At 38.0% G+C, this 24306-nt stretch overlaps 1 protein-coding gene across 1 annotated transcript in view; it reads right to left on the bottom strand.

Annotated features, from left to right (window-relative positions):
* The window catches only part of NTNG1 (netrin G1), a gene marked incomplete at both ends in the record, with an annotated part of 142930 nt that overhangs the window by 78936 nt on the left and 39688 nt on the right, over positions 1 to 24306 (bottom strand). The window contains one exon of the mRNA XM_079536560.1: positions 5732 to 6372. Coding sequence (XP_079392686.1) covers positions 5732 to 6372 — 641 coding nt within the window. The remainder of the gene's footprint in view (positions 1 to 5731; positions 6373 to 24306) is intronic.

Here is a 24306-nt window from a genome sequence, read left to right as displayed (position 1 = left end):
AGCTTAAAGGAAAGAAAGTTTCTGCAAGATATCGGAATCACCAAATTTATTCAGAAATGCTCTTTGGATAGCTTTTCAGCATATAAAGTAACACAGAAAGAAAAAATTCTCATTTCTTTCATCAGTAGTTTCATCTCTATTTCTTTAATGTTCAATGGCAAAATGAATTATACTACAAAAGAGCTTGGTTCCTCTCCTCAAACACTGATTCTACATGATATGGGGCTTTCTTGAAAGGCAGCCGAGGGAGATCAGTACTGAAATACTTGACGTTTTGCAAAATGGGCCAAAAAAAAAAGATGATCAAATGCTAATGAGGAAAGGTGGTGTGTGAAAACCGGTGGTTTAATTCCACTGGTTTCAAAAGGCAGTAGCAGAATTAAAGGCTTTATCAGCCTTCCAGATTCTAATACTCTGCTCCCCTTCAAGTCACTACAAGACTGAAACCACTCTGAGCTGATTGCCAGGACTTATGTAATCAGGATGGCAGGTGGAAACAAACAAAATACTATTTAGTATCACTGGAACATGGGCAGGACTAAAACCTGCCTAAAACACTGGTAAACCACTGAACCACTGGAGACTGCTAATGTGAAAATAAACACAGTAACTATTTAATTATTTCAATTGCTAATGATTTTAGATTTGTTTACAGAAAAAGAAGGGCAATCTTCCTTGCTGACATATTACAGTAGATAAATTTAAAAAGCTAATTGCACTTGGGATTTAAGGATAAATTGACATGCTCTTAAACACACAAGTTTTTTTCTCTCTTATTCTCTAATGAGTTTATAATTAAATTGGGGAAATTGCTAGAATTACTCCAAGTACTAGTGAAAATAACCTTCTTGTGAAGTGTTCTTGTAAATCAAAAGAGTATTCAACTACAGTAAATATATAGTTGTAATATGAATGGTATTTATCTGTCCCCTTTAAAGTTTAATGCCAACTTATCTTTACTTTGATTGTCAGGTTTTGAGCTGAATGTTAATGAAAACATTTCCCTATAAATAAAGTAAAGCGCAATTTTGTACTCCTATTTCCACTGAGCAAAGTTCTGCTTTGGGGTACATCACAGAGGAATATTATTTTAGTGCTGTCATGTGCATGCCAGAATAACACCCCATATATAATCCCATTGATCCATCCATGTGAGGAAGAACCCAGGGTCTGGCACCCAAGCTGGGGGGCACTCTGCAGCATGAGCGTTGTAGCACCAGCAACCCGGTGCTACGGGGTCTGCAGGGCGGGATAACAAAATAGGCAAAAAACCCCAAGCCACAGAGTAGCAAGTATGCCTTCCCCAAGTGCAATTTGGTCAGATTCTGAGATGGATTAAATTTGGAAGAGATAATGTGAGAGCAAGTAACTGTTAAAATGGAGGATATTTTTCACATGCCTACTGCAACTTAGAGGTTTCTGTTACTGCTGGAACTGCAAGTGTAGCTGAGGCAGGGTCAGAAAATTCTGGAGCTTAAATAAAGAAGCTTCAAGGCAAGAAGAATATAAAAATAAATTCGAAAGGGCTTAATAACATTGTATAAAGGCTGAGTACTCTAGTGTCAGAAAGAAATTCTTTGCTCTTAGATCAAAAACTAATCACAAAAGAACAATGTGGGATAAGATTTTTCTTTGATTTAGCTAGATAGTCATTCTCTAACCACTGGGGTTATATATATGTATGTATTTACTATTGTCTAAAATTATAGTTAGTGTTGCAGTGTAAAAATGTGCATATTATTGACAACACAAAAGTTGAACAAAAAATATTTTGGAATGAATCCGGCTAAACCTTTAGCAGTCAGATCTAAAATCTGCTAGGAACCTTTTGCTTGACTTTAAAGGAACTATTATCAGCACTTCAATGAAATTCTACCAAAATAAATAAATAAATAAATAAATAAAAAGAAAAAGAAAAAAAAAAAAAGAAAAAAAAGAAAAAAAAGAAAAGAAAAAAAGAAAAGCACTGTGTGCTTACTGTCAGGGCTCATGGTATGTTGGATCTGCAGAGCCCACTGCACATCCACCTCCTCAAGCAGTGAAAGGAGAGAAACCTTCCTGAGGTTATCACATGGGGTACCTTTGATTCTCTGCTACAGGACAGAGACTTGTCTACTCTTTCCTAATTTCCCATCCCAGAAGACTTTATTTATGCATTAATCGACCTTTCTAGCCGTTAGGACCATCTTGCTTCAGCAGTTAATTAACACAAGTGCCATAATTTAATACAGTTAATGCTACTTGATGCCCTTTAATGTACCTTCCATTAGTGATATTATTGTAGTATTACCCTGTAAATTAAAATGAGATCAAGACTAAGAGAGGCTATCTTTAATTAAGGTACTGGCACACTACATCGTCCATTATTCACTAGAAAAAATCACTCTGATTTAGTGAAGCAGGCCATCAGTAAGTCAGAATTAGTTCATGTGGATTATTAGGTTTCTTGAATAATATGAGCACAATGGGGTTGCTGAAATTGCTAACAGCCAGGCAGCCAGGTTTCCTTTTTTTCTCATCATCTTAGTAAACACACAATGAAAGAGGTAAACTGAAGATGAACAAACAGGTAGTAATAGAGGAGGTAAAGCACCCATTAAGAACACACCGGCTTTCATCTCTGATACATCAGGCTTATTTTACACCAAACTGCAAAGCAGTGATGAAACAAACCATATATTAAGTGCGAAAATCTACTGTCTTTAATTCATTGTGAAGTATTAGACATTTCAGCATTTTGTATATTAAATTTGGCATCTTTAAGATAGATATTTTCCATTGGTATTGATTCTTAAAATAGAGCATGAAACAAATTTTAGGCTGCCTTTAGGAACATGCTATTTTAAGCTTTGGTGATTTTAACTTTATTTAAACTACAGGTTATATTTTTAACAAAGGGACTAGCTTCCAAATGTGTCTGCTAGCAACAAGCTTTTAGGTATCATCCCTTTGTATCCATCCCATCCTCATGGAATCCTGCATATCCTATGCTGCAGAACGGCAGAGCTGGTCCCGGGATTTAGTCAGTTCGCTAGTCCAGACACGCGGGGAGTGATGACAGAAACTCAATATGAGTGCATCAGAAAACTCCAAATCTACTGTTAAAGCAAGCCTATATTTATAACCACTTTAGCAAACTTGGCACAAACTGATTGGTTAACCAGCCCGTAACAACTCCTAACCCCCAAAGATGATAGGTTACACGTGCTTTCATGTCTTAGTAACTATCTCTGTGGCGCCCCCCACAGACACTTCTTTATCTCCGACCCAAGTTTCTCCTTGGTTGTTTACTCCAGGCCTCAAGGACACGGTGTCCTTGCAGAGAACACACTAGTATTTTCCCATCTGTATGTCTTTACAGCCTCCCACCTTGTCCTGCTCGTACAGCTGTTCAAGGGGCCCATGGCCCCCTTGGCTAGCAAGCCGCTCATCGACAATCCTATCTTTACCTAAGTCTCAAAGTGTGTGAAAAATGTGAAAAATTGTGGAAATAAATAAATAAATAAATAAATAAATAAATATAAATTAATTTTCAGTTAATATGTTAATATCCTAGATTAAGGTGCAAGGGCTGGAAAGTTCAGCTGAATCAGAAATATCAGAAATGGTCACAAAACAACCTGCAACTGTTGCCTCTTCCCATCTTCCAATCCATACAATTCTGTGAGTCTGTATTACCACACCTGCTGCCACCATACCAGGGCATGGGGGCCAAAATGCTTGTTTGGAGATCTGGCAGAGGGAGCCTGTGGAGTTTCTGGTAGGAGACCACAAATACGTCAGACAGGGGCCTATTGCAAGAGACTCTTCAGTGGGACCAAATAATCAGGGCATGCATCCTTAGCAATAAGCAAGCCCACAAATTATTTAATGAGAAAGGCTCTCTATGTGTTGAAGGCAAGGACCCCAAATCCCTAAAGAGTTGTCCTTATTAGCAGAAGAGTAACAAGAATTCACACAGATCTAATTTAGTGAGACGGTATTACATATCAGATAATTCTGTTAACACATAAGTTGAATTACTATTGCATTTAGACAACAAGCTTCAGCATCAGATAAGTTCTCTGTACAGGTAGACTTCATTTTTATAGATAATTTGTCAAAAGATTGCTGTCCCCCAGCTATGTTTGGAAGGTTTCAGTTTCTAATTTGCATGCAGTGCACTTTTTTTTTTTTTTTCCCCTCCTCAAATGCTTTTTTTGACAAGACACTGATAGTCTAATTGAAGCATTCCTGGGTTTTCAAATGGGAAGCAACATTTTCTTTAAGTGTAAGGAACTTAAAATCCTGATCTCTGGTCTAATCTCTCTGTATACATGACTTATTGGAGCCTCGTGGAGAAAGGATACACATGAAGTAGAACATATTTGCCAATTTTGATATGCTGGAGTTAGTATTACTAAACTATTTCAAACTATTTTAAGTTGCCCACGATCCACTTAGCCTGAATATGGGTTGGATGCAGAACATGGTAACTACGTGCTAAATCTATGATCCTGCAGAAATCCTTATGCATTCAAGTCTGTATGTGGCAGCAATTCTTCTTTCATATAAATTCAGATCATCTATTTTTCAATAGATTGCATAACATTAATTTGATTTTATTTTGACTTTATCAATCCATTTTTATATCGTGGAAGTACTTAACAACTTCAAAGGCTTGTATAAAAGAGGGAGAAAATGGTAAACTCATGAAAGGAATGATAAGATACAACAACCAGTGTATTAGATATTTAATATCTCTATTATTTTTCACTTGTTCCTGTGCCTGGAAAAATACCTCAGCCTACTAAGATAAATTAGCTTTCCTGTTTGTTTTGATACCTAGCTTCTCTTAAAAAATATATAAATATATAAAAAGGAGGATTTGAACTCTCTGAAGGTACAGAGCAAAACAAAAAGACAAAAGGGTTCATTAGGGAGTTGAGTGAATAGCTAATAGAGAAGATACCATTTGTTTCTTCTGAACAAATATGCATCCAAGACACATGTTAAGAATATCACCCTTCTGCTTGAGGTCATCAGTCAATTGCTAGTTAGAGATGGTAAGGAGATTTTCCTATATGAATGTCACCGCGCTTTTATTATTTTTGAGTCTAGGACACCTGATACCAGCTCTTGCTTGCCACAGAGGGCCAATCTGTCTTGAACCTGGATGAGTAATAATCTTTGCTGTATTCAGATCAGTCTCATGCCCTCCAAAACACTGCTGGTTTTTCCATTCTGCTTCAGTTTCATGGCATTTCAGAGCTAATTAAAGTAAAAGGAATGGACTCTCATCTCTGTTGCCTCATTGTTTATATATAATTTGCCCTACTGGAAAAAGTCTATGCAAAGGCTGCTGTATCAATTGATTCTTGCATTAAAGGTCTAGAAAAAATAATGAAATTGAATCCCTCTTCTCAGTTAACTGCCCACAGATGAAGCTTCAACTGTATAAAAGCAGAAAGAGAGTCCCTGAAAAGTGTCATAATGCCAGGTTGAAATCCTGAGCCAATGTAAGAAAATACTTTAATCATTCAGGGCTTTGCAGGCTAGTGACAGCAAATGCCCATGATTTAGTGCCATTGAGTCAGAAACTTGTAATACTATCAAAAATGCACCAATTGAGTCAAATTTCCAATGAACGCACTTTGGTTGCTATTCGTTATGTTTGGGGAAACAAACTGTTTTTATATAACCTCTATAAACAAACTCATATGCTTGTTCCTAAAGGTTTATAATCTCTTACCTTCCATATACCCTTATGTCTGAGATGGCATAAAAGTACCGTGCCAGGTGTTGCTCATCTACATATATTTCTCCAGTTGCTGGTCTAAGCAATCTTATCCTCAGATCTGTGATGGTAAAGAAATCTCTTAATTTCTTGGTTGTGTCAAGCTGGCCATAAAGAGAAGCCATATTATGAAGCCGAGGTCCAGCAAAAAAAGCAAATCTATCTTTGATTTCAAAGTGGATTATTTTACTGTTTGTCATATATCCAGTAGAGTATTCTTCCGTGCAAATGATTTCTAGGACTGTATGCTGTGATAAATCCCTCACTGATTTTGGATCCATGTGGAAAGCATCTAAACAGTCTGTGGCATAATACTGGTAGGGCTGCCATGTTCGTCCATAGTCGAGGGATTTCTCCAGGATCATTTGGTCTGGACGGCCAGATTCAAAAGTGATAACTATGTTATCTGTCAGCTCAATGGTTTTGTTCCAGGAGAGTGTAATATTAACGTGAAGAGGCTTTGGATAATCCTTCCAAGTTGTGGACTGCCAAAATGTGGATGGATGTCTTCCTTCAAGATCAAACATCAATTCTGGAGGATGAGCCAGTTCTTGGGTACTTGCATCACATTCATTATTGCACATGTAGGGGTTCCCCTAGAAAAGAGCAGAACAAGTTTACAAGGGGAACAGTGTAGTGACTGTGACACATAAAGATGTTTTGTATTTGGCATATGAAAACTGCTGCTTTTAATTCAGGAGTGAAAGTGGGAAAGAAGAAATGGGTGCTTGCAAGGAATACCTTTATCTTGACTAGATTTATCTTGTACATTTTACCTTACACCTAATCTTACATTAAGGTAAACGTACACAAAAATATATAGTACATTTACTTACGTGTTGTAAATATTTTCCTCAGTATATTTTGGAGAAAGAAACTAGTTTATTTACCCTTGTATTGGGCTTATGTGGCAAGATTTTGTTAGCAGGAGTGGGAATGGAGTGACTAGTCATAAAAGACCAGGAACAGTAAAGAAGTATCTAACAGGTTAGTAAGTCTGACTCTTAGAAAGATTCAACAGCCAAGAGAATTCCTTTTTAAAACAATTATGCTCCTCAAGAGCTCCATTCGTAAAGGAAGAAATTTTTAGGTGAAAATTATTGAAGTCAGCAGTATAGCCCCTACGCACTCCATATGAAACAATAGACAGTACAACTTCATGTTCCCTTTCACCCAGGTGTGAAATGAAACATGCTTAACTGTTTTTTCAGCCTAGCACAGTCCTTTCTTAAAACACTGACACTCTCCATCAGAAGCTACTAGAAAAATTAGTGCACCACAAGTTTGATTCAGACTTCTGCCACCTTATTACAGGGTAGAAAAGTACTTCAGGAAAGACTTTTCATGAAACACAGCCTCCAATTTATCAGGACAAGATAATCCACCACTTGATTAGGTGGGAGATGTCAGCAGCTGCAGCTGGAATGCTGCCGAGGTGGCTGGAGGTCTGAACTGTGGATTGAGTTAAAAACAGCAACAAAAAGAGCTTGCCAATAATGCACAGCTTTTACTGCTACTTGTCCTCTGTAGCAAGGTGAAAGTGAATTATTCTCTCTCTGGCCTTTTGATGCATTAGCTTGCAAGCTACAATCTTCCTCTCCTTCACAAAGGCTATTTTGTCTGCAGATTGGGGTATCTTGCAGCAGTTGCCAAGATATCAGACCCTGCAGGCTGCACTGAATCACGTCCATCCAATTTAAACTTTCAACAGCACATTAATATTTTGCTGCTTGTTCATTCTGCATTTGCTTTGGAGAACGATAGCTGCCCTCTATCTTTCTCTGTGTACAGTATGGATTGTGGAAGAAGTTATGTTTTTTGTCACTGATGGTCTGCACTGTTGGGGAAAAAGTTGCACACGTCTGTTTCTACTAGTGCTGAATATGGACATAAGTGCAGCTGCGGTTGTCATTAATCAGAGTTCTCCTCACCTGTCCTGATAATAGAACAAGCCTTGGTATGATGATCAACCTTTTCTTTTCTTACAATTACAATTATTGCTTCTCTCTACCTTGAGTCCTCGGGGCAATTAGGCTGTTCAATGCCATCCAGCATATGAAATGAGCTTCATACACGTTTCCACCTTGGTCACAGCTCTGCCCCTTGGCATACTCCCATGAAACACAAAGAAAAATGACTTCGGCACTTACTTTCACCTCCCCACAAGCAAATCCTCTTCCCTTCACAGGGAAACATTTTTCTCATGTCACTTTCCCATTAATACAGCTGAATCCTAAAATTTACAACAATTCTTCAGGACTCAAAGTTAAGAAAAAAATAAGAAAGAGTTATTTGAAAAGCAGAATGGTACTCATTAAGCGGAAGGATTCAAAACACGGAACTGTAACTGAGAATATTCTGCAAAATGTCTATAAAAAGTTCCTGTCACAGTTTTCTTGATTTCAAGCTCACGGTTACTATTCCTATTCCTTCCTTTTGAATAAAACAGTGAAAATCAAAATAAGTTTCAGGCAGAATAGATAAAAGACTGACTTTTTTGTTACTTAGCTCAATTTCATATAGCAGATATGAATACAAGGAAATGCCACCTTACTTAGGCACTTTCCTTAGGAAAAATGTGCACACTATGAGATCTACAAGGTTCCATACACTTTGAATAGATATAAATCCAAATTTTGGAGAAAATATTCAGTTACATGAGGCACACCTTTCTGAAGTTAACTAGAAAAATCCAGACATTTCTGTGGCTGTCATCGTGAAGCTGTCTGCATACCTATAATGCGTATCTTCTGTCATCTCTGTGGCAAAAGCTGTATCACTGGAAGGTCACAGGTATTGAAACAGTAAATAAATGGTTCTGGATAGCAAAACACTTGTTAAGCATTGCTTAGGGATGTCTTTGGTTTCCTACAGCAGACAGTAAGGCCATTGTAATTCATGTTATAAACCAAACCTAAACGCTGTTCTGAGTCCCTGGGTAGAGTAGAAGGCATGTTATGTGATTCTGAGTGGGTAATCCAGATTGTAGATTGTGCACAGTGAATGCTAAACATTGGCATTTGCTTGCTTCTGAATGGTGCTCTGTATCTCTGTGTGCACAAAGCTTTTTGAGAAAGTTGATGCTACTCCACTTAATGGCAGAGCACAGTGAGACACAGGCCATGATGACAGCACTGCCCCACATCTGAATCTGATCTTACCAAACCATACTGTAAGGAAAGCACTGCAAACGAGACTCCAAGTACAAGGCTTTGGGCATTTCTTCCACCAAAAATGAAATTATTCTTTTAATTCTGTAGCACTCAATTCTCATTAAAGGCACAAATGATTTGATTACACCATAATAACCCATGTGGAGTTCAATATTCTGGAGAGGAAATTTGAAAAAAAAATAAGCCAATATAAGCTGATAAAATAAATGTCCTGAATTCTAGCACAGGGATGGGGAGATAAATTATAATGATAGGTAAGTTCCCATCTGCCTGCTGTCATGGCATTCAGTGATGTAATTTTGTAATGTTTGAATATTGCTTCAGAGGCTTAGAATCAGATCCTCAATTTTTCTACACGTAACTTGGCTTTAAACTGTTTCTAATTAATCTTAAAAGGTAATTTATACGTTAAATCATATTTATACTACCAAAACTGTGTAAAGCTGCCTACATGGAAGTTCTTTAATACATGTTAGTATGAAACAATTCAATTAACTGAGATTAGTTATGTATTTTAATGTCTACATCTCTAAGATAATCCTCTTTAAGACCTCTATTTCAGTACAATGAATACAACATGGAAAACTTTCCCCATTTTGTCAAAACTAAGCACATTCTGTGGTGGGAACATCTAAACAACCAAAACATTAGCAGCGATAAGTAATTTTGTGACCAGCAGGCAGCTGGAAATAGATCTTAATTTAAGCTCTCCAAGTAACAGCTTTTCAGCTGGACAAGGTGAAAAATACTTATAACTTTTTAAAATGATATTTACATCATTAAGAGATTTCTAAATAATTAAACGCTAATAAATAATTCTAAATGCTTCACTGCCAATTAACATAAGAGGTTTCTGAGGTTTCTCTATACCATTACTAGCTAGAAAAAAAACTGTTTTGCTGTACAGTAATTGGATATTGGTATTAAATAGCTTCTTGCAGGCAGTCAAATTAAGTTGCTATTATTTTATTTTATTCACGTATGGAATTCAAAATATTGCCAAAACCAGTACCACCACAGTTCAGATGGCTGGGCTTTGGGAAGTGCCTGTTTGCAGGCTCTAACCTGCAGCCACAGGGCCGTGGCTGTATCACATGATTTGATCCTGCTCAGCCATGGCTGAAAAAAGCAGAGTTATCTGAGAAGCTGCTGACTGGTCCCAGGAGACCTTCCCCTCAAGCATATAGTTTGTGTTTGCACACAAGCTCTCTGTCAGCAAGCTTGAATTCTGATGGAGGTGTTCAGGATGGTGCAAGGGGTACTGCTGGCTGGCCATCAGCTGGACCACTGAGGTGTCTTACCAGGCCTATCTGTGGGCACAGCTTGGTGACAAATGGAACAAGGACCCTTGGGTAAGGATTTAGGATAGAGACAGTGGTAGTGTAACCTTTAAATATCAACAGGGCAGTCAGCAGCTCCTGTTCAAGGGTTAAAATCTGATGACTCTGAGCCAAAGCCTGCATCTCAAAGATCCTTCTGTGCCATACACACAGGCTTAGAGCTTGATTGAAGATGTTGCTTCTTTCAGTCTGCTTCCTGTCCGCGCTAACACCTCATGGACTTTTTTACTCGGGAACAAAGACAGGGGGGCTTAACCTTTCTTCGGCATGAATATTGGGAGCTGTATCACAGATTACATGCTGTAATAGACACCTGGCTAAATCCCTACAGAGGATTATAGCTTGCATTTTCAAACTGGTGAAGGCTGCTGAGGTCAAGCAGGCCAAGATTTTAAGAAGGAGCAAAACGAATTTTCAAGAAGCAAGTCACAGCAACTGATTTTTATATTGCTGCCTCGAGGTAGTTAGCTCAGACGCACTAGATAAGAAATAAATACAGTCTGAATCAAACTTGGAGTGTTTGATCACTGCATTCAAATCACACTTCTGGAAATAATAGTTTTTTTCTTTTTCAAAGGAGTACTACAAGTATTCCACTCAGTACCTTGTGGTATGTTGCAGATGACTAATTAGACAGTAATAACTGACAGTGAACATTGCTCTAATGCTCACATTTTCCATGTGATTTCTAAATGGGAGTTAGGTGTTTACTGTGACACAGCCATATTATTAAACCATTAATAGGGAGATACTACTCATTAGGAATTTTCCCTTTCAGGGCAGTACAGTGGATTGGCAAGGCACAGAATCTGCCACATAATAGTTTATGTTGTCAAACTCACTACATCCATTAACTGGTTCGAGAGTTTCTTTGTCAATGTTTGTAGAATTATTGTTGTGAGGAAGACAGGGTTGGCTATAGACAAGAACATTTTACCATCAATAACCCTTCATCACTACAGTGACAGCATTTTAACTTGAAGTGATTTAAGCCTAAAAAGAAAAAACGCTAAAATCTCAGTGGAAGATTTGATGTGCTCATAGAGTTCCCAGGTGAGAGGCATTTGGGTAGTCAGAGAAGCACTTTGAACTGTGAGCTGCAGGCTGTACACTGTGAATTTGCCAAAACCAGCAAAAAGAAAATAAAAAACTGTTTAAATCAATAACTTCTGGGGAGACTTAAAAATATTAAACCAAAGAGGATGTGACTGGTCAAAACAAATAATAATACTTAATAATTTTGTGCACTTTTAAGCTGGAAAATATGTTGCAGATTATGGTCCTGATCCTGAAAGAAATTCAGTGTAAGAAAACGCCAGATTTTTTAAAAAGATCTATTAGTCTCTAAAGATTTGGCACTTTGTCTCATGAAACACAGGCCTAACTAATTAATCTTCATGACAATAGCTCCATGAGATAGGGACCCTATCCCAAATTTACATATAGCTCAGAAATAGAAAGACTTTGCATGATGAATTCTCTAAAACCTGTTTATATTGTAATTTCTTCCAAAGCCTCACGGTGTATCACCTCAGGCAATTCCTAGTACCCAGAGTAGTTCATTAATTATTATTATTATTATTATATCATGCCTTTCTCCAATACTAGGAACTGAAAATGTTTTGTAGAAAAAACATTTTTAAAATTGCATTGTCATCTACAGAAAACTGTTTTCCTCTTTCCATAGCCGTTCTTTGATGTTTAACAGGAATTTGCAGGGCAGAACTTATCTGATGAATAGAGGGAACAAATTATATGTTCTAAATTTCTACAGGCTTCTGGAGTTTTCTGGTTCACACTAGAGTCATTGAGAGAATTAGCGAAACTACTACCATATCACCACTGATATTATATGATCACATTTGCAAAGGCATTTAATTCCTATCAGAACATTATTTCTTTTTAATTCCTCAAGATGCTGTTTTTTGAAATGCTTTTCAAATTACTAGGCAAGCAGGTTTTTGTTTCCTCTGAAATAACCAATTGTGGGACAAATCCTGCTTTGAGGCTGTCTTTGAGTTGGCAATGTTGCTGATATTATTTTGACCACTTGGTGATTCTGGAATTAATGGTATTTTTTGTCAGATGTGCTGGCACTGACCTGAGTATATTTTTGTTGTTTGAGAAATTGTTTTCCTCTTGTATCAGTGGGTATCTGGCAATATAATCACTTTCTTATTTATAGCTTTTGTAATGTCTTGAGGTGCACACTACTGGGATCTCATCACACTTAGCTCTGGCTAAACAATATGACAACAGTTCCAAGAAAATCTAAGTTTCTTTATATGCCAGATGCACATTTGGGTTTGAGAAACTGAAATTGCAGGGGGCAGAATCCATTCCTGTCGGGATACTGGCACCTGTCCTGGCAAAACCAGTCCGTCTGTCAGAACTCTTCTCAGATAGAGAAGCACAGAACGTGGATCGCCATGGGCCTGCTCAGCTCCCCCTGTGCATTTCTGTCAGACTGGCTTATGCAGATGTTCTGCCACCCTGCAGTGATCCTGTCGGGAAAGGGTGCCCTTCACTTTACATTCAGTGGTCTGATACAGACTTCATTTTGCTCAATTTAGAATTCAGAAAGGAAGCCACCTTGGAAAGGAGTAAAGAAAGGAACTCTCTAAAATTCTGCAGTGCCATTCCTGTGTTAGAAAAAGCAATGCTAAGGCAACTGGTGTGATCCTACTGAGGGATGGTCTCAGATGTCACAGTGGATCACAGAGAGAATAGAGCATTGTTAAAACAAAGCAACAAGATCATCTTGGTGATGACAGAGGGAATTAAGATGCTAGAAACGGTAAGGACTTTTTTCTTTTTCTGTTAGAAATCATTGATTCAGAGTTTCAGTCCTTAAGGGACATCAATTGATCACAAAAGACTGAGAAATATTCTGTGAGGACAAGGTGTTCCCCATCTGCTCTTAACAACCCTAATCAGTACCACCTGACTCCCAGGCCTGGCCCTATTTAAATGCAGGTGAGAGGCTTTTTTTTTTTTTTTTTTTTTTTTTTTTTTTTTCCCTCCCTCCCCCTCTGATTCTTTCTCCTGAGTGTATTGTGGGCTTGTGTTGCAGTCATTTTTTCTGTTGATCCTTATGGGACTTTTGGGGTTACCCTACTGTCCAGTCCTTGCCATTCAGGGGGTTATTAATTGAATCTCTGGGATTCCTGGTTGTGTGGAATGGCGCCCATCCATGAGAGGATAGCTGCTGAAGATGCTCCTCTCTTTTCAGATGCTGCTCCCTAGCAGCTGTGTGGGGAATGTGTCATGAGTGTGGAGATGGAATCCAGAGCTTGCCCCAGGCAGTGCTGGAGCAGTTTTACACTAGTTCAGTATGAGATTAAAATCTTTGGAGCGTAGAAATTTTGTGTTAGGGAAAATTTCAGGAAACTTTATGGCAAGAATATTGCAGTCTGTGTGGGCTGATGCACCACACTGATATAGGTGGACTAGAAAATCTTCCTGGGCAGGATGGATGATTGTAAGTAAGCCGTGCTTAGCTGGTTCCTCCTCTCTGTGTCACACGTGTGTGAATACTGTGAGGTATTTTCCTGGTAGATGGCACAAATAACTATTCTGTTTTTATTTCATACAGACAAACTGAAGAAATATGTCTGGCAACTCATGGAGGCAGCAGAGATGTGATGGCTTTGGCTTCTCTAAAAGGTTGCTCTGAGCTTTCTCACTGGTTCCTGAGGAAGCTCCATCTCCTGAGGTAAGGCTTTTTTTTCCTTCTGGAGAATGGCACTTGAGTAACACCTTTGTGTATAATCAGGATTTTTTGTGCAGTTTATAAATCTTTATGATATGGCTGGACTGAATCTTTTCAACGTAAGATTGTCATGCATAGTGTAATGTTGCTCATATTTCTTCATGAGAAATAAGTAAAAAAACCAGTACTTTTCTCTTTACTATGTTATTTTTCAATCCATAAGGTTTCTAAAACACAATGTAGCCCATTAATGTAGCTTTGTAGCTTGGCGAATTAGCTGACAGTCCACCAAAGCTGTCACGGCTTTTTAATAGTACACAACTGTTCCACAGTATCCATCTGCTTAGAGTGGAACTGAAGACTGCTACATTCAACTGAGAGTTCAAAAGTATTTTACATAAGCAGAATCAAATTGTGTAATGCAAAATAGGAAGTAATTCCCAACAAGACTTTTTGTTTATTCCTATTATACCTAAATATAAAGTAACAAGGGAAAGCTCAGTACAGGCAGTTGCTATAATGATGAAGGAAATAAATTTAGAATGACACCCACTGAAGCTTTATACTTTTGACTTCCATGCAGGTTTTGACTAGGTAATGAAATTTTGAAATGCTGATATCATGCTAGGAGAGTGTATAACTAAAACTTTTACCTGTGCTTCACACAATAGCTCAAGCTGCACGTGTAGTTTGGCTGACTGAACAACATGATAGGCAATATGCTTTACAATTAGTGCTTAATAATTTGCCAATTTTCAGATTCAGTGAATCTCAAATTGCAGTTACTGAGCCTTATTGTATAGTTTAAAATGATGTTCTGATGGCTGCATTTGCAAGAGTGGTGTGCACAGGAATGACCCTGAGCTGCAGCTGCCTTGCAGCCATGTGCTTGCCTGTGGCCCTACCTTTTTCTTGCAGCAAAAGTCAGAGTAAGACCTTCCAGACACTACCACTAATTTAATGCTAAATGAGAATGAAGTTATTTAAAGCAGCAAGAGCTTAGCTCTTTTAAGTTACATGGTTGAAAGGTAAGGGAATTCTTGAAGGAAAAAAAAATAAAAACAAAAACATTGTGCAATTTTTCTTTCCAGTCTGGCACCTTTCAGTGGATCCACTTGGAAAATCCTTTCTTTCTTTAGAGCAGTACCTCTGCTGTAGGCTTGCTGCTGCCTCAGGCAGCCTAGCAGTTGCTGATTGCTCAGTCTCTTCCTTGTACTGGTGGGCTGAAGGTCTCCAAGGACAAATTTCCTACGGACTTGGAGACCTCCACCTTTTTATCATCAGTTGTGCCTGTCACCTTTGTGCCTAGCAGTTATTCAGCTATGTGGTGAGCAGGATGGGAGGACTCAAATGTCTGGAATGCAAGTGTTTCTTTTCCCAGTTTGTGTTCCATTGAATCAAGTCTCTGATCTGACATACGGCTTGGATACATTAGTGTCAGAAGGGATGCAACAGCTGGGGACAGAAGTGAAGCAATATAGATTGGTTGGCTTAAGAGCAACATGAAAGTGCATCATAAATTGTGATCAAAGAGTTGAATTGCCTGTTTTGTCACATTTGTGCTTATCTGTAAAAAGATAATTTGTATACACAAATATAACTTGCACACTCAAGTAGCTATTTATGCTGTAAAGGACTCTTCTGAGGGTATAAATGTGCACCGGACTTCAGTGTGACTAGTTCTATCCCAGCAAAATTGCTTTCAGTAAATATGTTACCTCAAGGAATCATTAGGATTTTATTCTTCTTAAGAACAGCGGGATTTAGGACAGCAAATTTGGGTTCTTTACTTTATGTGGAAACATAGTGCATGCAAATGTCACTGAAGTCTGTACTGAGGACATTTCTTTTGCGTATTCTGTGATTTAAATTCAGGTATAAAGAATTTACTTTCTAGAGTCAGTGCTTTTTCCTCTATGTGCATACATACAGGTATGTAAACATGCTTCAGCTTTTTTTTCTGCTTTGTCTATTTTTGTCACAGAAGTGAAAGATTTCTGGAAATGTGAAATATGCTACACCTTGAAAGAGGAGCTGATAATGGTGTAAGGCACATGACATTATCTCATTGTGATTGTAGGCCTCACATTTTACTCTGAATACTGGCAAACTGTCATGATGAAGGCTGGTAAAACAAAATGTTCCATCAAGCTATACTGATTGACTGAAGTGTATACAAAACTATTTTCATGCTCTGAAACAGAAATTTCTGTTAGAAAATAAAAAGGGGCAATAAAATAAAACCCAAACCACAGACAAGAAATGTCTTAAAGCCAGTTAAGCATCTACCCTTAGGGAACAGATCTTAAAATTTTTCTCTTTTTTTTTTTTTAAACTTCAACTTAAAAGATGCTGTCCTCTTGCCTAAATGTGTAACTACAACAAATATTCATGTCTATTTGTAGTATATGGGATATTAAGTACAAAATATGCCAAGACAATGAGCAGAAGGGTACTAAATCCTCCGTGGCAGTCATTAATGATTGCCTGTCACAAACTGCAGTTGGCTTTAATTTAATTTTCAAGGTACAATTCCTGCCTCCTCTGTAGGAGACCTAAGGCTGCTGTAGAGCATTCTTGAAGAGCTGGAGTAGTTAACTTGTTTATCAAATATGATACAAAACATGGAGGGATGTGTCTCAAATGTGCTATTTTTCAAAAAGTCATCCTAAATAAGTTGATATTTTATTACTCTTCACATTGAGGCAAGTGTTGAGTGCAATTGAACAGTTAATTCTCCAAACATTCATCTCTTACTATGATAGCGTTGGAAATAGGAAGTTTTGCTAAACCAAGGTAGGTTGTCTTTCCCCATAAATTATTGTCCATATTCTGCATACTCATACCAATTTAAATGGGCTGTTCATGCAATACTAAGTAATGTAGCATGTTTTCCTATGAATAAGGGTAGCAAAATTGTTACTTAGTTCCAGAAAAAGTTGCTGAGTTCATGTTGTAGTATGATATATAGTTTTGCATAATTTCCAGCTGTAGATCTCCAGATGATTTGCAGTCTTCAGCTGCCTGCAAAGTTATAGCTGGGGAAGAGCGTCACAGAAATGAAGTGATGAGCAGTGATTAAGCCAAGAACAGACCCCTTTCATTTACCCATAGGCTTTTCCCTAAAAGCTTTTTTCTTTGTTGTAATTTTTTTTTTTTTTTTTTTTTTTTTTTTTTTTTTTTTTTTTTTTTCCCATAGAGAAGAGAAAGTGCAGAGCCAGACAACAAATAAAAGGAACTAAAAAGGAAAAATTCTGGTTGGGAATGTCTCAATTGCACTTCTGGGACTGTCTGCATCCGTAGGCACAATTCATTCCAGTCCTGAGCATTATTGATTTTATGCCTGAGGATTTCATGCAAAATTGTATTTCTATATTAACTGTAATTTTATTTCTGGTTCTCAATGTCAGTATTGTTTCTTTCAGAATTTCTGACCTGCTTCTGTATTATTACTGCATCTACTGCCATTTTTAATAAGCTTTAGAGCCAGTAGATTAACACTGAATGTCAAACACCACAATTAGAATTGCCAATGTTACACAGAAACATTGTTTTAATATATTAAAAAAAAAACATAACCTTTTTCTATTGCCTCAGAATCGGCATTAATTTTTGTTGTATTTGTTTTTTCACAGAATTTTCTGGGCTCAGAGGACCTGTGTACATGAACCACGGAAAGGAAGAGGGAAAAGTGACATAAACAGAAATGACAATTGTAAGTGAAATTCAGTTTCATTTCATTTCTTTTAAAAGGTGGGCTACATTGTTTTGCTGTCGTTTATTTGTCAAGATGAAAAAATAAGTGTTTCTAATGAATCACAGTGTATACCTACATAACATGGACTTCCTAGAGAAACAAATTTAAATGTTGAATGTCATTATTCAATGAAGGAATGTTATACACATATGCCCAATGAATTGTGCACCATCTCTATACATTCATATTACAGCACATAGTACTCTGAAAGAGAATGAATATGCTCATTAAGTCCATATTAGTGTAACACATCAGTATAAGTAATTCAATCAATAAATACAGTATCTTTTGAGGAAAGGTAGCAAATGTTATGATAAGCTGGCAATCTATTCAGTTATGTGCTGGAGACTGTCATGTAATTTTCTTTATTATATATATCCACAATCATAAGGGTACATGGCTGAGAAATACACAATAATTTCCTAAAATGATCTGTACTCAAACTGTTACCACAAGTGTAAATTTTGCAGATGTTAGATGGTTGCACTGACTCCTAACAGCCTGCCACTTGCAAAATGTACTTCATCATGCTAATCCCAGCTGGCAGATTGCAGGGCTGGAGCAATGCAAGCAGCTGCTCCATGCGGAGGTGGGGCTGTGAAAGCAGTGTTATCCCTGCTCCTGCCTCAAGTAGGGGGCTCAGAGTGATGAGAAGTGAAGATATACTCCTGATTACGTTTTATTTTTTTCATGGTTTCTTCATGGTTTTTTCATGGTTTCAGTTACTAAATGGCACTGACTTCCCAAGCTCGAAAGAAACCTTTTATCTGAATTAAAGAGCACCTCTAAAGGGAAGAAATGGCTGGGATAATAAAAGTATGCAATACTTTTATTTGGCATATAATTGTATGTGTAGCACACAACTTCATTCAATTGAGCCACATTTCCTTATTGACTTTACTAGGAATAAATTGGGATTTGGAAACCTTCTTTCACTGTAGAGCTGTGGTTAGGACTGCACAGCATGATGTTGTGTTTCCAACCTTTGCTGTAGCAAGGAGGAGCTTTGACTACATATGTGATGTTGGCATCAGTTCTCCAGCTCAGGTTTACTTGAGAGCCTCAGCACTGCCAGGCTTTTGCCCTGCATACGCATGGTGCTGCTGCTTCTGTGCCTGTGTTGTTAGCCTCTATCAGTGCTATGCCTGGCTGCAAGTGGCTGAATGGCGCATGGTGTGACTGCACCCTTAAAAAATATATCCTGTTTGGTAAGTGGTGGATCTCTAAACAAGAGGAGATTACATGTAATTTTTCTATACCAGAAGAAACAAACTTTCTCCAATTGGCTGCTACATTACAATTCATTACAGAGTAAGATGATAACAGAAGCTCTGAGTATGCTCTTCTCCCTGCGCCACCCTAGGAAGCAATAAATTAGAGTATATTATGTTCCCTATCAGTTCGACCCATCACAGGCTTGTCTTGCTGAAGACGTGATAAACACCTCCGATAAAGTAATGCAATTAACTGCTGCCATTTGAAATCTGAAAAATTATATTTCCTCATTCCCAGCCCATCTGTCTGTTTTACTGTTTTTGAGTAGAAATGCTGTTTAATGACTTGCTGGCTGCCTGTAGAACTCCTTTCTGTAGTGCAGACTGATGTCCTACAAGAAAGGTCAAAAGCTTGCAGCAGTAGCGGCCAACCCATGGCTGTGCAGCCCTGGGACAGGAATATCTGGGTGGGAATGCGTCCTGCAGCCCTTGATAAGGGCACAATGGCCACATCAGCCCTGTAAGGCTCATGTGTGCCTTTGAGGTGAGAGGAACCTGTGGTGGGGCCATGCAGCAGCCAGAGCCAGGAAGGTGTAGTTACCTGACCACGGCACTAGATTTTCCTTGGTGTATTTCTGCAGCTACCCTGCAATTAAAGCAATATAGTGCCTTCCAGCATTTATCTTTAAAGGGGACTTACAGCTCCTAGTTTGTTCTAGAGGAGCTATGCGAAGTATGTGCATTAGAATGGAAAATATTTGTCTATAAAATGGGCCACTCTTTATAAGGGTGCAAAAGTAAAAGCCCTCAAGAAAGTGAGGTATTTTTTTTCCTCAGATGCAGAATTCAGGGCTGTGCTATGCCATGAACAAAAGCAATGTGCCTCTCTAAAGCTATGCAGCGTTTCAGTTTTCTCAGTTACACTTTATATATAAACACCTTGCATGTACCACGTGAGTATGTTCAAGCCCAAAATAAAGGTTTTTAAGGGTGGGGAGTGGCATAGCTCTGCTTGTAACGATGACCTTTAAGTCAGCATACAAAAACACTCCGTTCAGCGTGGCCATCTGTGATGTGTTAATGAAAAAAGAAAAAGTAACTTCAAAAGATTTATGCCTTTAGATTTCTTCTTATCTTCTAATTTTTGATTGGGCGTATGCTGAGTGTGATGCAGTGAAATCAATGAAAAATAGCTGTAAATTCTAGCTGATGCTTGGAGTCAGTGCAGGGTCCTAAATTTTAAATGGATTTGAGATTTTCTGTGAATTTAGTTGCATAGAATTTAAATATATTAGTTCAATGAACAATATTTTATGTTGACGTTTGCAAATTCAAAAGTTGGCCAAAAATTAAAAGATAAATAAGAAGGCAAGTCTGTTAAACTATCTTTGATTTTATACCCTTGCTATGTCATGATGAGCTATTTTGAATGGTTTATTACTGTAATTTATTTTACAGGCAACCTGAAAGCCACTGGTCTTTGTCATAGAAGCTATTTAAAAAAAAAATCTGCCTCCTTGCAAATGTTTGTGACTATCACCATCTATATCTCTGTACTTACCTGTATGTATTTTGGAACGCATTCCCAACTAGCTTTAGATTATAAAATCAATTCCTCCTTCTGACATTATGCCTAGTAAAGCTTTCTGAAGTGCCAATATTTCTTAGACTGCTTTGCTAGACTTAATTTTAGAATCGTTATTTTGCAGAATTAAGAAATGGAAGCACAAAAATAAATATTTAAGCTTGCAAGAAGCTTCAACTCTGACAACATTCTCTTGCAGTGTCCTGTCTTGATCTAGACTGGAGAAACTGCCTGTGTGTGTATATATATATATATATACATATAAGTGGATGAGTGGAAGCCTGCCTAATGCCAGAAGTTTGGCTATGATGCTCAAAACCAGAAATTTCAGATATTTTGCATCTGTGAACATGTTAGAAGAAAATTATTTGAAACTGTTTAAGTATTTATTATGTGATAATATAACTTTATGCTACAGAAAATGTTTTATTAGGACTTTATGATTTTATTCCAATTCTCTGAAGCTTCTTTCAGTGAGTCCTATCCTTAGATTCAATTAAATTAATTCATAGTCAAGAATTCATTGAAATCAACAGATGTTCTTACTGAATAAAACCTGAGAGGCAATAGAATGAAAGCTTCAGGAGGTATCTGAGTATTTATGAGGTCCCAGATCATCCTGTCACTTTCCAGCCGCTTTTAGCTCCACATGCATCACACTCCTCTGAAGCTGCCCTGATTTGCCATCAGCTGATCTCCCTCTGATGCCAACTCAAGCAAGTGACTTGACCTCAGTGTGCATGAGATTCCTCAAGCTACAAGCATAGCACTATGCCTTCAGCTTGGGCTAACCTAATTGCCCGCTTGCTCCCAAGTTATTCAATATTTTTCCTTGAGTTATGCCTTAGTTTCAGCTCAGATTCAATTGTTTACTTCAGAGTGTCTGGTATAATACTATGCTTTTGGTTCGAGGACAAAAACAATGTTGATAGCACACCAGTGTTTATAGGTGCTGTTAAGCAGTGTCGTACAGAGCCAAGGCCATCAAAGAAGGGGCACAAGGAGCTGAGAGGGAAGAGAATAAAAACAGCTGAATTAAGCCAAAGGGATATTCCATATCATATGACATCATGTGGAAGGAGTGTTGAAGGGGGTGGGAGTTCATTTCTTCCTTCTGCTACTCAGGGGGTGAGCTGGGCATTGGTCAGAGAGTGGCAAGCAATTGCTTTTGCATCACTTCGTATGTACATTCATGTATATATAGTAATAACTATTATCCTTCTTCTTCTCTCTACCTTAGTAAATATTTTACCTCAGCCCAGGATTTCTACTTTGTTTTTCCTGATTTTCTGCCTCATTCCACTGGGAAGGAGGGGAGTGAGCCACCTGCTGGGTTAAACCATAAGTCAACGTAAGAGCTGAATGTGATCCCTAGTTTCCAATAAATTCCTGTTATGCTAAAAGGTTAGGCTTTAGTTTGATATGGATATAAAGAGAACCATAGAAAAAGGAGCAGTTTGAAGGAGCAGGCAGAGACTGGTGTGTGTGGGTTATATGGGTTATCCTGCAAATGCTCTCAATGTCGGATAGGCAGAGAAATGAAGATAAAAAGGCAGAAAAACAAATGTATGACATGAGGAAACACGAATAACAAGTGTTTTTGTCTGAGTGTAAGCTGTGCCTTGTAGTAGAGCTGCTTTCTCAGATACCACCTTTTGTTAATTAAAGAAATGCTTTATAGCAGAATAGCTGTCATAGATGATATAATTGCTATCACTAGGATATCTTAATTAAATTACACTGCAGGCCACAAGTCCTTCAGGGCACCTTCATTTAAGGTGCTTGATATTTGTCAGTCACCACCATGAATGGGTTATTATTTTTTTCAGTACCACCTACAAGTGGGAGCTTTATTAGCAGTCTGCAGCAGTAGGGTGAAGTGAGGCTTAGGCTGATGTAAATACAAATGATAAAAGAACTGAAAGAGACTACGTAGCCAGAATTTGTCATTAACAATTGAATTATATGTTAAAGATGGATTTTAATCTCAGTACTGCCAATACTGCTATATGTTCCTGCTCATACTTGAGGAGACTGCCAACCCATACTCAGCCTTTTGATTCCAGAGGTTCAATTACACTGAACATCATAAGTCTCTATACAATGTTTATGGTTCAGTTACCATAGTAGGATTAATCTAGTAGGTTTAAGCTAGACAGAGGAAAAAAAAAAAAGTCTTTCTGCTGAGTTATTCTATGTATTAATATTTGTTTGCACTTTGCTTCTGCGGTAGCGAGTCACAGAATGGTCTTAGACTAACAGCTTGCTGAAAGGTGCTGCCACGAGGCATTCCCAGTCTTGACAGCATTTTAATAGATCTGATTGTCAGTTTTATTTTGCCAAGAGCCAGTTGCTCTTTCATTGCTGTCACGATGATGTGCTGTCATGCACTGTTCTTTGAATCTCAGGTGTTCGCTTGCTCCTGTACCTTGGAGAAGATTTCTAATCATGCAGCAGAACAGCCACAATTAAGTTTTGTTTTCCCAACCACTCACAACTGATACTGCTGCTGTTATTGGTATTTTCACTTGTAAAAGTACTTAAGCCTCAGAAATGTAAAGTTTTACAGACAGAGAAGTAATGCTTGTGCAATACTTTTCACAGGTAGCATTTACTGACAGATGCTGTTCCAAACCTTCCAGCTAAAGAAAAAAATGTGAATTCCTTATTCACAGCTGAGAGCATTTAGTCCCCAGAGTAGCCTTCCTGAAGGTACTGCAACTATTTCTGAGAGCTAATTGTGTGGATAACATGCAATACTGTAAAATGGGATCAGTGACTGGAGTGTTGTTGGGAGTGCTTGCTTACAGTAATTCAGTGCTAAGACAAAGCTGTCCTTACTTGTGCATTTTTACAGGTAGACTGTGGACTGTCTTCTTGGTCAAGAAAACAGCCTGAAAGTTACTAGGGAAAAAAAGAGCAGAACCAGATTCTAAAATAACTTATTACTGTCAGTGACACTGTCTAGAACTAAAATAGAGAGGTGATAATGGTACGAAACAGGAAAGGAGGAGTGTGAAGAATTGAGATCATCAGAAAAGAGGAAAAAATAATTGAAGCTCAAAAAACCCACTTTTTTTTTTTCCTCATTAATCCTCATTTCTTTTAGATTATTCCTCGGGAAATCATAGCCAGGTCTTTTTTTTTTTTTTCCTAAGTGATAAAACAGTATATGGGAGTTCTGCTGTTCTCTTTGAAAAATTGGTGATGGAGAAGATTCTCTGTTAATACAGTCCTAATTATTCAGTATTAACACGCAGAAGGTCCCACTTCCCAGGAGTTATGAATATACGATATATCTGGAGGTAGGCTTTTATTGGGCCTCTCCAGACAAGGTTAAAAAGCACTTTTTCTTCTTTCCAGCACTCTTCCTGAATTTGACAGTATTTTTGATAGGTATTCAGCTACAGTTCCTTCCCTTTTCCTAAAACATGATGTTCTAGCAAGAAGTATTTGTGTCAAAACTGCTCTCGTAACTCTTCTAATCAGTCGTGCCTTTAGTTCCTATTTTAGTCGTGGTCCCAATTTCTTTATTCTAGGAGCTAATATCCTAAGAAGAAGGTAACCACTATAATCAGCAACCTGCACAGCATTTCATGTATCCCTAGTCATAGCACGATGGATATGTTCACAAGGGAAAATCAGGGAAAAGCTACTTCACAAAAATGCCTGTATGTGCCTGTGGGACTTGTCCTGAGATGGTAATGTTAGCACTGAAAGTGTAGGGTAATAGGATCATGCATTACTTG

Source organism: Tetrao urogallus (genome assembly GCF_951394365.1).
Source record: "Tetrao urogallus genome assembly, chromosome: 5".
In the NCBI taxonomy this organism is placed as follows: Eukaryota; Metazoa; Chordata; class Aves; order Galliformes; family Phasianidae; genus Tetrao; species Tetrao urogallus.
The sequence above is the reverse complement of the archived record's forward strand: the minus strand, read 5'-3'. Positions and strand labels throughout refer to the sequence as shown.